Source organism: Pezoporus occidentalis, unplaced genomic scaffold, assembly GCF_034315485.1.
Source record: "Pezoporus occidentalis ecotype Australia unplaced genomic scaffold, CSIRO_AGI_Poc_V1 ctg21, whole genome shotgun sequence".
Lineage (NCBI taxonomy): Eukaryota > Metazoa > Chordata > Aves > Psittaciformes > Psittacidae > Pezoporus > Pezoporus occidentalis.
In genome coordinates, this window is record NW_026913964.1 from 1,664,300 (window position 1) to 1,675,762 (window position 11,463).

At 44.3% G+C, this 11,463-nt stretch overlaps 1 protein-coding gene across 7 annotated transcripts in view; it reads right to left on the minus strand.

The window, feature by feature from the left end:
- KMT5B (lysine methyltransferase 5B) overlaps positions 1–10,778 on the minus strand; it is a 29,452-nt gene extending 18,674 nt beyond the window's left edge. For 2 of the 7 annotated variants that reach the window (XM_062619163.1, XM_062619162.1), the window contains exon 1: positions 2,659–2,797. Coding sequence is in view for 5 of the 7 variants with exons in the window: in XM_062619159.1 (XP_062475143.1) it covers positions 2,659–2,806; positions 3,790–3,949 (308 nt within the window). In the remaining 2 variants the exon portion in view is untranslated. Of the gene's footprint in view, positions 1–2,658; positions 2,807–3,789; positions 4,036–6,272; positions 6,414–10,125 lie in introns of those variants that run through there. The other 5 variants (XM_062619159.1, XM_062619157.1, XM_062619158.1 and 2 more) reach the window with 5 other exon arrangements.
- Positions 10,779–11,463: the final 685 nt, after the last annotated feature.

Below are 11,463 nucleotides of genomic sequence, written 5' to 3' on the forward strand. Positions count from 1 at the left end.
GCCAGAAGTTTTCTTTCTCTTGGAAATCCAAGAGGATAGTAAGTTAATTTTAGGTAAAGCCACTGAACACATTTCCAGAGCTACATGTTATGCTGTCTATCAAATCCCTGGGTGACAAGGAAGTATTTCAGAGAACAATGGACAAACTTATTAGGGGATCTCATTGTAACCTTTTGAGAACTAGTTTTCAGGTGGTTCAGGTATTACTGATTTGACAGTTTACAGAGCTAATAGCCCAACTCCCAAGATGAAGGGCATTCAAGAATTGTGGCCCATGGAAATAAATAATAATATTCTTGTCACCACTCTACTGTAAGATCACTTATTCAGTATGAAAACAATGGAAAAGAAAGACACTCCAACAATAATCTATGTATTTTACTCAAAATTTAGATTCCCCCCCCCCCCCATATACTCTGGCCAAAACAAGAAGTCTTTACAAGCTCTTCAACTAAAGGAATGAATGAAGTACAGAAAGTCCTTATATAGGAGCTCATATTTTTGTATTATTAAGTAACTTGGCATCCAGCGGTAAGCTGAAGGTGCAATGTCAGTAAGTGATCATCAGCTTACCCTGAGCTGCTAGCTGCAAAAATACAAACAGCAAAGCAGAATAGTGGCAGTCAGATAGTCCACAGTACATCTTCAAACAAATCACAACAAGGGAACAGGAAATACTTGCTTGCCATCATAAATGGCCGTTTTATTTTAAGCGCACCTCAATACACAAACTATGTAACTAACATGACTTCATCACACTGTACGAGAAGATGCCTGAACAATAATTTCTACTACAATCATGCATTTGATACTAGGTCTGACATTCTGAAAACAGTCTAGTCTTTTCATACTTGCTTTTCCCCTCACCTTCCCTCAAAGCCATGCAAGAACAATACATCTCAAGAGCTCTAGAAAGACTACAGCTTACTAGATGGAAGATGATTTAAGCATCACAGCTACAGTAACAAGCACACGTCATCACTGTACCAAAAAGATGATCAAGAACTATGCTGATGCCTTTACTTTAATTCATAGCAACAACAGGAACTCTTTCAATAGGACATTATGAAAGAGGCAAGAAGATGTGTTTCTGGTAGAAGCCGTAAGCCTCACCTAAGCATTTCCCATAGCGCTCCAAGATTATTAACTATTGCCCTTCAAGACTGCCTGTAACTGTTCTCCAAGTCTGAGAAAGGAAGAAATATATGATGACAGCCTTTGTCTATTTTTTTTGATTCAAATTATAATTAAAAAAGTATTTTAGGTGTTGAAAACATACCAGCAGAAAACATTTCTGAAAAAAGCTTCTCCAACTACTAAACAATGAATACACCATTTTCTTAGCAAACAGAGTTAAGAATTCACTACCTGTACATAACCTGTAGACTACCACTCATGCAACAAAAGAGTTTTCTGAGTGTATATATTTAGTTCAATTAACTACTGTAAATACAAAAACACTCTGAACCAAACCGTAAGACTACCTACCCAGACCCTGTCAGGCACAATGTGCTATTGTAACCAACACCACAGAGTGAACAGAAAGAACTCGAGCATTCCTCTCACAGATGGATGCGGTGCTCTCCAGCGAAAAAGACAAATTTCTTTGTAGCAAGTCTTCACAGTTATTAGGACATCACTGCCGGAATTTCATGTGCAACTCATGCTATCACATAATTCCAGCAACCACTTATGTTATCTGACAATGTATTAATCTAGTAGTCATTTCTGAGTCAATCAGCTCATTACATACATACAAAAATCTACTTAACTGATACTCTGGTTATCTGACCACACTGCACAGGTGAGCTGCTGTTCTTTAAAAATAGCCATCGCAACAGTCTGAAGGACTGAGCAGCCTATTTTCCATTATGTGCTGCCTGAAAACTCTTAGCTCTTTTTACTGTACAATAATAAGCACATGATTCCTGACCTTAGAAACTAATTATTTCTATATAGCTTCCCCATTAAGCTAGCAATGCAGATCCTGTATGAAAACAAAAACTTAACAGAGATCTCTAGAATATATTTATAATCTGTGGTATGCCTGTAGAACAGAAATGCAGCATCTAACCCCCAAGACTGCACAGACTTTAGACCAGAAGTACTAAGACAGGTGCGTAACAGTACAAAAACTGTGTGCAATTCTGGTAAGCAAGATCCCAGTGTGCAAATTAATTCACCTTATACAGACATTTCCAAGTAGCAAGAATTTCAGCAAAAACTGAGCACCTGATGTGCAGGAACTGTATCTTTCCTGTGGTATCGTAAGAATAAGGGGGGAGGGGAAAATGCACCCAAGCAGATAAAATAAACAGAAAACTCCCCAAACACTAAATTCTGTCTGTGAAATAATTAAAATAACTAATAGTTTAAAACTTATGATTAGTTAACTGTTTAAGGTAGGGAACAGTGTCTGTTAACAACCTATTCTACAGCACAGATACACAAGGGCTAACAAAGACCTACGATAGTGTTACAAATGAACACTGCCACACAGCTCCAAGATCCAGTCTCACACACAGCACAATTTTAAAGGCAGAAGCTACTCACAAATTGTCATTTTTTCAGAGAGTCAGAAACAAACAAGAAATTCCACAGTTTTGCTCTGATTATAAAGATGATAAATTCTTTTCTAGAAAAATAAAGACAAGTTACCTAGTATTCATTTTGTGTGTCTGAAAACCTAAATAGGGATCAAGAACCAAGCTAGTTGCTAGGTCATCGTTTTCACACAGTTCCTTGGCAGACATTCCAGAGGAAGGCACATAACGACTCTGACCCTCAAATCCCGAAGCACCGCTACCTGAAAATATAAGAACATAAATTAGGTACCATTTAAAGAATGTTATAAAGCCAAACTACGCTCAGGGACAGACAGCCACAGGTTTGAGACAAAAAATATAGAACAATTAAGGAAGACAATAAAATATCTGCAGACAGAAGCAGTTAATTTTTCATTCTTACTTTTGTTCATTTATGTAGCAGCCAATGGAGAAAGTACTTAAGAATATATTTTGTAGGTGTCTTTAATTGCTTTTGTTCTCTTCCCCTCCCCAGCTACAAGCATCTTTCCATAGTTCAGTCATGCTTGCCTCCAAAATTTCTGGTATATGGATGTGATGAAGTCATGAAAATTTCAAAAAATTATTTCCCCAAGGTCTGAACAAAGGACTTACTCTGAATTTGTAATCAGTCCTTCATCACAGACAAATAGCAAAAAATAAAAATCTATGTTCATTAAAACCATTTCATAATGACTGATACGTGACTTTATTCAAAACAGGGTTTACTTCTACATGTGCATTCATTAAGAGATAGGCTAGTAATTCAATTTATGTTATCACAGAACCCCAGAATGTTTTGGTTTGGAAGAGACCTTAAAGATCATCATTCTAACCCCCTTGCCATGGGCAGGGCCACCTTCCACTAGACCATGCTGCTCCAAGCCCCATCCAACCTGGCCTTTAACACTGCCACAGATGTGGCAGCCACAGCTTCTCTGCACAACTTCCAATCACACTTGTTCTCACTTAGTGCCAATCGTGTATTTTCTACTTACACCAGTTCAAAACTGACATACATCTACTTATTCTCAACTTTTAAACTGAAGTGATCTGTATTTCTGAAGCAAGTTAACACACCTAACAGATACAAACATAATTAATACTTCTGATGACAGCTACATGCTGAATGCAGACCTTCATGAATTAAGACAAGACAGAAGCCTGACTTGCAAATTGATAGATGAATCACAGATAGCACAAAGCTGCAGAAATATGCACATACATCTGCCTGATCTTCTCTCAACTCCATTTTTGCCCATCTTCGGATTCTCCTTTCCTGCATGCTGCAATTTGGTCTGATTCTGCGCATGGTCATTAGACGACCTGTTTCCACTTCTCCTGCCATTCACCACCATGTTCTTGGATTCTCCCAGCCACTTCATTCCCACAGACAATCTGACTCAGTTGCATTTAGTCACTTTTCAAAAGGCTCGGAGAAGTGGATGAATAATTTCAGTTCCAATTCCTACTGGAAGCAAAACAAACATGATTAGAACTTACTGGGAAATTGTTTCCAGGACACAGATTAAATATATACATATATATATGTATGTAAAAAGAAATGCGGGACTAGGAAGGGGGAAGAGAGATGGTGATCTGCATTGGCATTAGGAAGAAAGAAAAGCAGTTCAATAGCACTAGTACAGTTAACTGTTGCAAATGCAGATATCCACAGGCGAAGTATTGTCCTACAACTTACAACCACATCTGGAAGCAAAGACGAAATTCTAAAGCTGATAAATGGCTAATGACAACTGAATTGTATGAGCTGGACTACACACACATAGAATCATAGAATAGTTAGGGCTGGAAAGGACCTTAAGATCATCAGATACTGGAAGGCTGCTATGAGGTCTCCATGCAGCCTTCTCTTCTCCAGGCTGAACAGCCCCAGCTTTCTCAGCCTATCTTCATACAGGAGGTGCTCCAGTCCCCTGATCATCCTCGTGGCCCTCCTCTGGACTTGTTCCAACAGTTCCATGTCCTTTTTATGCTGAGGACATCAGAACTGCACACAATACTCGAGGTGAGGTCTCACAAGAGTAGAGTAAAGGGGCAGAATCACCTCCTTCGACCTGCTGGTCACACTGCTTTTGATGCAGCCCAGGATACGGTTGGCTTTCTGGGCTGCAAGCGCACACTGCCTGCTCACATTCATTTTCTCATCAGCCAGCACCCCCAAGTTCTTCTCCGCAGGGCTGCTCTAAACCTCTTGTTTGCCCAACCTGTAGCTGTGCCTGAGATTGCTCCGACCCAGGTGTAGGACCTTGCACATGTCATGTGTAACAACATGCACATGTATTATACAGGCATACATACACATGGATAAATACACACTCAGCTATGCGACACAAAAAAATTTAGTATTTTCAAATACACACCCAATTGTATTTCCTCATAAATGCGTAACCTGTTTGAAACTCTGCAGCAAAGAATGACACTATACAAACATCTTTCAAGAACTAAAGACAAACACAGTTAAAAAGATTGCCAAACACACACAAGGTTTAAATGTCTACTTTACTGGACCAACAAGCTTTAACATGGCTCTTTAACAGAGCTGGAATCAAACAGATTGACTACCACAATGCAGCTGCTCTGCATACTGACAAAATTCTTTAGGAGGTTACCAGATAGAGCCTTCAGAAAACAAACCAGAGACTTAAAAATTGCTAGGGAAAGCCTATTCATTGCACTTAGCTGTACACAGAACCAGATTATTTTCACATAGTACCTCAAAAAAAAACCCCATGAAAGTCTCACACCTAAACATGTACTATACAACACTAGGCTCTTTTTAGTTCATAAAGCTTAACATCCATCCAAAATGTAAAATCAAAATCAACCCCAAACACACCCCCCCACCCAAAGACACACCAAAACAACTAGCCAAAGCACCAAAATTTTCTTATTAAGCATTCCACCTGAACTTCTTTCAGAAGACAGCTATGCTGTGAAGATCCACCACTGTCACATAAACACTTAATGACAAACTCACTCTTAAGCTTCCCTCTTTTTCCTTCTCAATCAATACATTTCACAGCTCTATACACCCTAATTAAACCCTATTTCCCATTTTGTAACAGCTGTAAAAGAGCAGAAACTATATTAAAGACCCCCACTAAATTCAGTCTTGGTCTCTTTGCAAACCAGAACTGAGCTATATTCCGTGGTGTGCTACTGCTCAAGAGCAGTACAGGTAAATGAAGTTCACCATGAAGACCAACTGCACATGTATGCAATAATTCGGAAGGAAGAAAAAAAAATAAAATCAATACAGTGGTGTTTCTGACAACTAACAGGTACACTTTCACCTAGAAAAAGGTGTACTCTGCACAAAGGAAGTGATCTTTCATAAGTCCAGTTTGGGGAGGGTGAGCACTACCTTTACTAACAAACTTCTGCCTAACAAATATACTAATGACAACGATAGTACAATGGCAGCGTGGCCACAGAAGAATACTCAACCATACTAAACACACGGACGTGTTTCCTGTAAACATCCTTACTTTTGCTGTAAAATACAATGATAGAGACAATAGCAGAAGTCCTTCTTAAACAAAATCAAAAGGCATTTAGTGAACACTAGCAAACACTTTTGGGGAAAATCATTATTTATTTGACCCTGGCGGCCTAATGAGCAAGAAAACCTTTGTCTCCATCTACTGCTGCCTTTTATTTTCTAGTACAAGCCAAATGACAAACTTGAAAACTGCAAGTGTGCTTCTCCAGCCTCTATTTCTTCTCCCAATACAAAACACTGCTTTCAAGAGATCACATCAAAAGCCAGAACCACACAACAGGATTCCTTTCCCAGCATCACAGCTCCTAATGCCAACAGATAACCTAGGAGAGCAAGAGATGCTCCACTCATCACCACCATGTGAGCTTTAATGCATCTTTAGATGTGATTTGTTCTCCATACTTTCTACATCAGACTTGTGCACACAAGTTCTTTAGGAATGAAGGGAGAAAAGGAAGAGATAGACACCATCTTCCTATTCATAAGGTGGGGAGAAGAAGAGGAATATTCTTATACCTCCCCATACTTGGAAATTCCTGCTAGGGGCACTGCCGTCAAATAATGTAACACCATACATGGATCATTTATAACTTCAGCTTTATACTATTAAGTTTACTTGCACAATTACAGCTGGACAAATCAACAATATCAAGAGAAAAGGTATGTATTTCATTACTATATATAAGAAAGCAGATGATCTCTGAGAAGCAGAGAACTATGCAACTGATTTGCCTATAGACGATCTCACTACAACACCCCATCTGGGTAACAAAAAACCCCATATGCACTCCTAAAAAGTGTTGAAGTTTCTGAGAATACCGAAGACTGCAAATTCAAAGCTAAAAGCTTGCACAGCTTTAAGAAGTTATTTGAAACAGCCTCAAATCTTATTTTAGTTACTGTTTCTGACAGCTCAGACATGCTACCATTAAGCCACAATGGAAAGGGAGGTGCAGAATGCTTCTGGCTCACAAACTGTGTGAAGCCAATGGTCAGCATCACTTTAAGCAGGAGCCTAATACTATATGTGACACTACAGATTACTATTGATGATACTAAACCACAGCAAAACCAGGCACAGAACAGAGAGAGCTCTTTGCAACCACACAAGGTGACAAAACAGGTATTGGGGAGTTTACTTTCCCATAATCTCTGTAGTCAAAATTGTATCTTAAAGAGAGGTCAGGTGGTCCCACAGGACTTTAGAGATACTGGAGCTGAGGCTGTAATTCCTCAGCAGGATAAATCTTAGCCAGCAAGGGCCATTTCAGTCCCATCCCTACAAACACGTATTTTAGCCACCTGATTTCACAGGCACTTTTTACTTTCTTTGCCTCTGGGGAGATGAACTGTTTCAGTAAATTATACCACCAGGAGAAGGAAAAAAAAAAAAAAAAAAAAAAAAAAAATCAATTTTTTGGTGGGTGGTTTTGTTTGGGTTTTTTTTTCCAGTCAGTTCTCAGAATAAGTTCAGTAAAGAACTGGACATGGATTAACGCAGTACCTGGGAAGCTGTAAGACTGTCGAAACTGACTTGGGTCAGTCCATACTGTCACAGAACTGCATCCCTAGCATGCAGATTTGTGAGAACACATGTGGATCCAAAACTGACTCAAACCCAGGCTTCAATCCCCCACCAACAGCTCAGTCTGTACACTCCCACTCTTTCTTGTGACAGCTCTTTTGCAGACGTGAGTTTTGTGTGTCCATTTGGATACCAATCCCAGTACAACACAGGCACGGAAGCAATGGCATACCAGTACAAATGAGTGGCAGAGAAGAAATGCACACACAGAAGTCCTTCAGTAGCTACTTACTCTCCTCTCTCCTTACCCTTCCTTCCTCCACCAGGAGCCCTCTCAGGATGAAGCTGAATTAACTGTCTGAGCAAAGCACCCTGAAGCTGTATGACTCCCCCAACTCACTGCAGCGAGTGTTCAGCAGACTTTCACAAAGATAATCCAAAACCTCACTGCTTCCAGGACAGGGAGCACCTCCTTCCTCATCCTTGCCAATTCACACAAACATTTCCACCAATTCTGAAGCTCAGTGGATGTCTCTGTAACTCATTTTAACCTCATGGACAGGGGAGAGGGCAGGTAACCTTCTGCTGGTGACATGTGCTAAGCAGCTTTAGCAAAGCCTCCACTGGGCACTAGAGCAAGAACGGATGCAGCACTTGACAAGCAGCAGCAGGACCACTGAAAGGGGAAGAAAAAGTCTTAGCTGTTTTAACAACCATTTCATGGCAGCCCCACCACGGCTGGCACAAACAGCACTACATTTCATTTAAGACTTTAAACAAGAACACCAAAAGCAACCCTGCTGCCCCCTTGCCCGCTCATGCTCACTTCAAAGTCATCCTCCCTTTGTTCCAGCAAAGTAACTGCAGAGCCAAGGAGTGACCAAATCGGGAGCTACCAGGAAAATCTCAAGTCTTGCTGCCCTGAACTGCGGTGTAAGAGTGTTATGAGGTGGGGGGGACGGCCACAAGGTCAGGGAAGTGGTCACAAGTGGCCACAAGCTGGGACTGTCCCAAATGCTGTGCATTCTCAAACCACAGCTCTGGATCCACTGTTTAGCACTGATCATACCTTACACTTACTATGTTAATTTGAGCAACTGTCCGTTGCATTGAAGCACAATGTTGTTTGAAGTGAAAAGAATTCTGGGAATTGTAGCCCTGCAATAGGATGACACTAACAGAGCAAACCAAGTATTCAGGAGCCCTGTTCAGTCATGCTACTGAGCATTCAAAGATACATCACCCCAAGTACTAATTTAATATGCAACGCACTAAATAATAATCTTATTTTCCAGTTTGTGAACGCAAATGGGTATAAAGCAGATGTTTGTATGCATCCATTTAGCTCTAATAACAAGATATCATGATAAGCAAACAAGTAAAATCCCCTTTTTCAATCAAGTCAGTTTTTATTTCTTCACACAGCGTTACTTGCAGTGAAGAAAGCTTAAAAAGTTCAAGACAAAAGTACATTTTCAATGAAAACAGAAGAGGATGCATCCATACCTACAATGACTAGATGATGGAAACAGGACATGCCATTTACTTTATATCTTATTTTATCTTAACCTCATTGATTAAAACCTCCTACTATGTATTTACAGTTACATTACTAAGCACTCTGATCAGACTGCCATTTCATATGCGTCACCCTGTGCAGAATCCAACCCATCAAAAAACGACACCAAGTTACATACTTAACTGTCATACTGCCTGTGGCTCAACTCAACAAAACACAGACTTTCTCTTGATGAAGATCTACTTTACTCCTTCCGTAAAAGCATATATTCTCCAACAGGACATCACAAAAAAAAAAAGAAAAAAACAAACCCAAAACAAACGACAAACCAAGACGTCACGCGTTTCGATTTAATTGCCGCAAGTGACCATGCCATCAGCCCGGCATGGTCACTCAAAACAGACCTCAAAAAACCCAAGCAGTACAAACACGGGTTAAACCCCCTATCAAGGCCCATAGCAAAGCTATTAACCCTTTAACACCACAAGTACCACGAGCTTCTAAGTAACTAACAACTCCCTCCCCAGGTCTCCTACACGCCTCCCCGGGCTTAAACTACTCGCACACCACGCAGCGACGACCGCACGGGGGAAGCGGAAGCGGAAGGGGAGAGAGGCCGGGCCAGGCGCCACCGCCTCCAGCGACGTGCTGCCCCCTAGGGCTCGCCTCCTGCCGCACTGCCATCACACCCCGGCCCACTGCGGCCCCCCGCCTGCCCCGGGCCCTGGGCGAGGCGGCACCAGTCGCAGGCGCCTCTCTCCCCAAGCCTCCTCTTTCACTACCGCCCCGGAGCGGGGCATCCATCTGTCAGTGCGCCCCGAGGCGGCGGGGCAGGACAGCGGGCACGGCTCCTCACATACACCCCTTCCGGAGGCCACCTGAGGGGCACAGCCCCCGGCACCCCGGCCTCACCGCCCGCAGACGGGCTGCCCCCAGCCTCCACCCGCGAGAGCTGAGACATCCCATGTCCCCCCCCTTCAAAGACACATACTCACTTTCCGGCTGCCCTCCGCACTGGGTCCCTCGCCGCAGGCACTGCCACAGCCAACACCGGGGGAAAATGAATCACCAAAGCGAAGGGAGCGAGAGGGGAAAAAGGGGGAGAAAGGTAGGGGGGGAAGCGACGACTTGAGCGAGGGAGGGGCGGAGGTGGGGGAGAAAACGAAAGAAGGGGGGAAAAAGCACCGGTAGTGATAAAAAAATAATTCCGAGTGGGGGGAGGAAAAAAAATGGCGGATTAAAATCCAAGATGGCGGCGTCAAGGGGCGAGCAGTGCACGGGGGAGGCGACAGCGAAGGCCGCCTCGAGATCCCTCCGCCGAGCCCCGCAAGAAAGAGTCCCCCGAGCTCCCTCGCAGAGACCCCGCGGGGCGGCGGCGAAGGCCAAACACCGTAGTCGCCGCTTCCTTCTCCTTTTCCTTCTTGTCTGCAAGGAGTCCTCTTTCCACCGGTCTGCAGAGCCAGGCGGGCCGCTGCGCCGGTCACCGCACTCTGAAGTTTCTTCTTCTCCCTGCGAAGCCCGCGACCTCTTCGCCCCGGCCGAAGAGACGCCGCCTGCCCCTGCGCTGCCGGTGGCGGAGGAACACTGCCAAGACGCGCAGCTTCACTCCCGTCGCGGACGGATACACTTCTCCAAAGCAAATACTGACGGCGGCGACCGCAGCCGCGGCGGCCTCCTCCCCTCTCCCCCCCAACCTGCGCCGCTCCCTGCTTCCTCCCCCAGCAGCCGCTTCACACCGGTCGCACAGCAGCGGCAGGCCGCCAACCCCCAAGCTCCTGCGCCTCGCCCGCCGAGGAGGGGTGGCGCTGAACCGCATTCCTCATGACCACTCAACGCGACGCTGCGCCGCGGCGGAGGGATTTGGCTCAGAGAAAACAAGGTCCGAGCTACCCCGCGGCTCGAGCCGACTAGCCCTGTATATCTGTGCGTGCGCGTATGCGCGACGAAGAAGTAGTTCCGGTTGCCTCACGCGGTGGAGGGATCCCTCCGCGCAGAGCTGCCCTTTAAATCCGAGGGACTCCGCAGCATGGCAGGGGTGGTTTTATTTCTTTAATGGCCGTGGCTGAAGGTGTCCCTTGTGCCTGAGAGCTGTGAGGCGGTAGCTCGTCGCGCCCAGCCTAAGAGAGCGGGGTCGCACTTTCACCGTCTCAGGGAAGTCCCGGCACCTGCTCCCCCCGCTGTCGCCTGGCAGAGGCATTTAAAAATGGCCCCCTCGGCTGGTGAGGACCAGTCGGACCGTTGGCCCGGCGGTTCTCCAGGCCCCTGGCCACGTCTCCTCACAACACGTGTTCGCGGCCGGGTGAGGTGCGAGCACCCCGATGCAGGAGGA